We start from the raw sequence: 6,612 nt of genomic DNA, 5'->3' as shown, positions 1-6,612 counted from the left end.
AATAATGTGAGTTGTATCATGGAAGGAGCTAAAAAATGGACCTGATAAGTAAAGGTTGGAATGGCAGCTGAGCTCTGCAGTTTAAGTGGCCAAAGTCAAAATTACAGTTTAATATTCTCGCCAAGCACAGTCCTGTGGGCAGTCTTATGCAAAATCTGAAAAAGCTTAAGGAAAAGTTTGAAGTCACTGCACTTTGTGGGTAGTAGCCATGTCAACAGCACTAGCAAGGGTATGGAAAATGCCTGAATTCTGGTTTTGGCAGGCAAAGAGAAACCACATAAAAATACTTGAAGTGTGATGTATTGTAGTGTAAGAATGAAGAGTCTGTGTTATATTAATGGCTACGTGCTCTTAAAATCTTTGTGTGTTTCACTTCAGTTTGCTGTCTTAATTGGTTTTCGTTGTCGGCACAACTCTCTATTGTGGAACAAATTTGCCTCTAAAATTAGGTCTGGGAGTTAAGATGCAATGGAGGAACTGACCCAGAAGAATTATTAAAGTTCTGCTTTGAAATTTGTTCTCTCATCTTTTCTTTCTTTCTTTTTCCTTTTTATACTCTCACCACACAAGACTAGTGGGGTAAAAATATGAAGGCTTTTCCTCCTCACTTTCACCTCTAAATCTACCTCTGTTCAAATACCAGAAAATACTAAGAGAAAGGAAAAAAAAAAGTGGGCATTCATTATTACAAGTGTAGTCTTGTAAGGCTCATAAATTAACTAGTGCTTTCAGATGAAGACAGGGTAGAGAGACATTGTCAATACAACTCTGACCTTAAATTCAGATATGCTTCAACATGCTCCTACATGTCGAAGATTTAGTGGCAGTATTTCTGTTAATTTTCCTGCTGTGTATAAGTGTTAACTGCATTTCTTTGTATTTAACATTTTTTGTAATAGTCTGTTACATTTCAACAAATATCTTTAATGTGCATTTTCTTTAGATAAGTCAGACTATATAAGGCTGGCAAGGTAGCCGTGTAAGAAGGGCGGGTATTAGTAAGGAAAATGATGGACAATCCAGCCCCTTCAGTTTTGACTGCTTTGTTTTCCCAATGGTTTGTTGCACCAACATTATAACTGTGCTGTGTCTTTTGCTGACGTCCTTCAATGTCAGTTTTTAAGTTAAAGCAATGAGTGGCATCTGGGCCTGTTATGACTCTTTTCTTCCTATTCATGCTCTTAGAGCTTCATGAGAGAGTGGCAGAAAAAACAGCTTCAAGAAGAGTGCAAAAGGCAAAGTTCTACATTCAGATGTATTTCTGCAGTCTTAGCCAAGCATTGGCTTTGCTAAAGAGCTCTCTGGGCTTGCTGCCTTGACTATGTAAATCATGAAAAATTCACAACAGAGATCTAAACTGTAGAGTGGCATCCTTTCATTGAAACCATAGTCTTTGTGCATAATTACTTAAAAAAAAAAAAAAAAGTAGTCACAGTCCTATATGTCCTTAAACCCTCCTCAAGGTGTATGCTGTATGTTTTGTATCTTTCAGTGCATTTAATCCCAGTAAACACCATCAGGGAAAATGGTTTGAATCCTAAAAGCCGAAAGAGAATAATGCCTGATTTACTGACTGAGCCTCCTGCAATAGATCCCGTTTATGAAGCTCATGTTTACTGCAATATTCCCACCATTGCTGAACGCAGCATGGAAGGTAAGCTTTGTGAATGGAAATGCCAGTTTAGTTGCTTGCTTCTATGTGCTGTCCTTGGAAACTATAACTTTATGTATTGTCAGTTCTTTGGTGCTTGAAGAAGGTACAGCAAACACCAGCTGGTTGCTGAATAATGTTAAATCATTCAAAATATGCTGTTCTTTCCTCCCCTTTATATCTTCCCTGTTGTCATGATTTTTGGAAACAGTTCTGCTGTCAATGGTCAACTGAAGACCTAAAATGGAAAGGGGGTAGGAGTGATATAGATATTTAATATTTGAATTATAATGCTTATTACAAGTGAGCTGCATTGTGAATTATATTATTAACATCTGAAAAACAGTTGACTTTAAATTCTGAAAAAACCCCAAAAGAATGAGTTAATTTTGAAACTCCAAGCCATTAGACATAGTCAGCTAGAAGACACATTTGCCTTCTTCATCCTATAGTGGCTGCAGCAGCAAGTTAGTCTGGACTCCCTCATTAGCATATCCCACTAATGCATATAAAATAAATCACAAACTAGTATATCAAAAAGCTCCAAATTAGGCATACTGCAAAATCCATTATTATAATAGGGGTCTGGAAGAGAGACATCATAAGAGTGGGGTGGCGTTATCATGTCAGAGGTCAGTGCTTGAATAACATCTTGATTGTTTTTTGGACTTCAGATGTATGATGAAGAATGTGCTAAGCACCTGAGGCTTATATAAGTTATCTTGCAATTTGAAGTGAAATCTTTCTTGGGACAGTAAGTTATCATTTATTATGGGAATTTTCTTTCATTGTAACACCAAACCTATCAAGCCAGTTATACCTGTATTTTTTTCTTGAAGAAAAACTGCCAAGGCGGAAGATTTAGGTAACATTCACTTAACTTTCTACTTACTTTTTTGATTTTAATTTTTATTTTTCCTTTCCCTTTTGCTTTAGGTCATGCACCTCATTATTTTAAGCTAGTGTCAGTTCAAGTGTTGATTCGACACGGAGATAGGTATCCGCTATATGCCATTCCCAAGACAAAGAGACCTGACATTGACTGTATGTTGCTGCCTAGCAGGTAAAATTCTTGACTTTTATCATTACTATGTGCGTGTTTTGCTTGGTAATTATTTTGTTCCTTTTTAGGAAACAATTTCTGCAGCTTGAAGTCCATCGTGACTTCTGAAGTTTGTATATTGTGGTGGATTTAAAAAAAACCCCCTGTGTTAATGGCATACAAGATTTCCTTTGAAACAGGAACTATTACTTGCTGCCAGTTCAGACCAGAAGAAATTCTTGGTATTTCTGTAAAAAGCAAAAACTATTTAATTAAATATTTAAGTTACTGTTCCTCTTAGATAAGCTTCTGCACATTTTGAAGATGTAAGTGCAGTGCTTGAGAATGTCTCTTCCATTTCAGCTAAGCATGCTTCCTTTTGATTTAAAACAAAAAGATCTTGGTTGGTCACTGCCATAGGAAAATTATTTGTGTTTTATATATTTTTTTTTGTTTTATTTCTCAGAAAACCAGGTTAACAGAGTTGCCTTAAATTAATGATTTGTATTAAAGTACTTTGAAGAAAAAAAAAATGGTGGGGGGAGGGGTTTACATTTAACTATTAAAATACAAATTAAACAGAATATGCACTGGTTGCTACTTGAAAGCTACCCTTTTCCTTGCTCCTCCTCACCAGGGAATAGAAGAGAGAATTGGAGGGGTAAGGGTAAGGAGACTCATAGGATAGGATCAGAAAAAATTTACTAATTGAAATAAAATATTAATAATAATAATAATAATGGTAATAATAGAATATGCAAATGAGCGATGCACAGTGCACTTGCTCACCACCTGCTGACTGATGCCTGTCCCCAGGTAGTGATCCCAGAGCCAAGAGAGTCCCAAAACCACGATCCTGGAAGAGTAATCCTGAGTGATCCCCAAGAAAATCCCCCAGCTTTTCGGTCAATCCTCATTAATATACTGAACATGATATTATATGATATGGAATCTCATTGGCATATCCAAATGCCAATTTGGGTTTTGCTATTTACAACACTTCTTCCCCCCCTCCAAGTCCTTTGCACCTTCAGACTAGCAAAACAAGAAGTCCTTCAACTTCCAGCAACCAATAAAAACACCAGTATGTTATTAACATCATTCTCATCACAAATCCCATACTGAAACCAAAACACAGTGCTATTCTAGCTGCTGAGAAGAAAATTAACTGTATTCTATTGAAACCAGGACAATTTTTTTTTTTTTTCCAACAGAGATCTTTCTAGTGAACCTATTGAATATTTACAGTTAAAAGAAAAATATCAAGAAAAGTATCAGATCTGTTAGCAAATCTCGATGCATATCTACAGCTTTATGCTGCTGCCCACTCAGCAGTTTCAGGTGGGGAGATTTCAGTACTGGGGGCTGCAACTGCTTTGTGTACCTGCACATGTTACTCAGGAGAAGAGGAATAGTAGGTCTCCTGATCTACTGGTGTACAAGGCAGTGTAGATATACCATAAATACCTTCTTCCAGAATAACATGGGATCTCCTCTGTCTTCAAAGAGATTATGCTTTTGCTTTTCTGGTGTAGAATTATTCAGAAATGGCTTTACTCTGTTGTGCTGAAAGTGTTGATGACATGCTGAATGTCCGTTTCTGACTTAGATATATCACATACGTGTTTTTTGTTTGGATAGATTCATAGGCTGTGCTCCTTAATTTTAGTAGTTTCTTGTAATCTGTAGCATTTATGATTTTATCTTTTATATCTGAAATACTCCGTCCTTTCAGCTTTTCATCAGTGGGCTTTTAACAAAAGATTCTCTCTGAAGGGGAAGATGATTAACTAGTCTACGGCAGTTCCATTTAAAAAAAAAAAATGATCCAATTTTCATATCTTGTCCTACATCAGTTTCTGGCTCAAGTATATTAAAGACCAAATGCAGTAGTAATATTGCACAGTAGGATTCTTGCTAAAATACACTGAAGTGAATATGAGAGAATACCTGAAATTAATTATTAAGTATAGCTTCATCTCATACTTGTAAAGGTGATGGGAAGCTTGATTAAAGAGGCTTGCTAAGTAGATATGTATGGTAATAGACACAGAGGCTGGGATAAAATGACCAGCAAATTGGATCTTTCTCTAAAGAAAGCTGAAATAAGTTGCTTTTCTTTTCAGATATCTGATAGTGTGAAATAAATTGCCTTCGTTATTAGCAAATGTCCTGAAATTTGCAAGGCCTGCAGTGCTTTCTTCAGTTGTAGTCAGTGTTGTAATGCTATTCCAGCATGAAATATTGAAAAGCAACCGTTATTGCTGAATCAAGCTACTGTCATGGTGGTTGAGGTAACCCCGCAAAAGTTTGAAACCATCATTGGTTTTAGCCAGTCTGTGTGCCTGCCTGTTCATAGGAAACAGACTTAGGAAGTTATATTCAGGCTACCCTATCTATCTGCCTGCATTTTGTGTGGAGATCTAAACAGAGGAGAATTTACAATTTTCTTCCTCTAAACAGAGGAAAAATACAATATTCCGCATATGTACATTTTTGTCTACAATATGTAGAAGTGTACATGCAAAAATGTATACATTTTTAAGAGTAAAATGGGAATCAAAGTAGACATGAGGACTCTGCTAACATGGCATTGGAATTTAGAAGATTCAAATAGCTTCTAATTTCACTGCTTTTAGAGTTGCATATATGTACTTACTTCTTTCTTAGCTGCTTGGCACAAGTATCAAGATCAGAAAATAAGCAAAACCATATCCTCCTGTTTTTGAAAGGCAACTGCTCTTTTGGAATGTATGTCTATGAACACCAAGCAAAATACCTGATTTTCTGGCTACACTGAACAAATGTGTAAGTGAAAGTGGTCTGGGACCTTTTACATTTGAAGAAATCCAGCAAAGTAAACTTTCCTCTGCTATCAAGTTGCTTGCTTTTCTTTATTCATAATTCAACTTCTGCCAAAATAATTGTTTTGTCAAGTAGTGGCATTCAGTGGTCTTATCTGACTTCTTCCAAGAGAAGTTTGAATTCTTTGCAAGAATTCTTTGCCCAACCCCAAGAGTGTTCTGTGCCCGCTGCCAGCTGACTGGCTTTCTGAAATTAGGTATGCAGCCCTGAGATTACAGACAGGAGATCAGACTCTAGATATCTCTGCAATAGAGTTGAGTGGGCAATTAGTTTCTCTAACAAGATGAAAAATGAATCATTTGCTAATAGTTATGATAACATTTTTAATGACCTGCCTTTAAGGGGTGAGATTATTTTCAGCATGAAATAATAAGTAAAGAAATACGATCTGGATTGCTTTTGGAGTCCTTAAAGGCTCTGATCTTCTGATCTTGCTCAATATCTGTCATGTTAGAATGTATGTGAGAACTTTATTGCAAAGATGTTAACTGCAAGGGATGATGTTGGATGAGTAACTGTATTTCTCAATATTACAGTGCCACATAAGGCCTTATTTTTATATTTTTCAGAGAAGCTTTTATGGCTATTTCCCCTTCAGATTCAGGCAAGGAATACAACATGAAGGCCCTGAAGTCAGGAAAAATATCCATAAAAGGCAAGCGAGTAGTGCAGCTTTTGACACTGCCAACAGAATGCCCAAGTGAAGCAGTTAAGAGGTCGTGGTGTCAGGATGAGAGGAGGCCAGCAGTGTAGATACCCTTGGCTGTTACTGATCTATGAAGCATTAAAACATCAGTGTGTAGATGCTACCATCCACAGCCACTTAAAATGGGTGGAGAACAAAAAAGACCGTCTCACTGAGAACAAAGTTCATGTAAAATAGAATCTTCTGTCTGACTTTGAAAGGGCAGCAGAAAGATTAAAGGGGCTGGCTGTGTACCATTCTGTCCAGATGTGTTTTAAAGCTGACCTTTCTGAACAAAGCTAGAATTGTTACTGTTTTTGCCATTGTTTTGAAGACAACATTTATTACTTCAACATCAGGAAGCTCTTT

General features: G+C 36.7%; 1 protein-coding gene across 1 annotated transcript in view; it reads left to right on the top strand.

The window, feature by feature from the left end:
- Positions 1–1,495: 1,495 nt before the first annotated feature.
- Positions 1,496–6,612, top strand: part of LOC104529907 (2-phosphoxylose phosphatase 1-like) — a gene marked incomplete at its 3' end in the record, with an annotated part of 12,032 nt that continues 6,915 nt past the window's right edge. The window contains exons 1-2 of the mRNA XM_010174348.2: positions 1,496–1,654; positions 2,588–2,714. Of these exons, the coding sequence (XP_010172650.2) occupies positions 1,558–1,654; positions 2,588–2,714 (224 nt within the window). The remainder of the gene's footprint in view (positions 1,655–2,587; positions 2,715–6,612) is intronic.

The sequence above is a fragment of the Antrostomus carolinensis genome, unplaced genomic scaffold, assembly GCF_000700745.2.
Source record: "Antrostomus carolinensis isolate BGI_N321 unplaced genomic scaffold, ASM70074v2 scaffold8228, whole genome shotgun sequence".
In the NCBI taxonomy this organism is placed as follows: Eukaryota; Metazoa; Chordata; class Aves; order Caprimulgiformes; family Caprimulgidae; genus Antrostomus; species Antrostomus carolinensis.
This window is presented reverse-complemented; position numbering and strand designations above follow the sequence as displayed.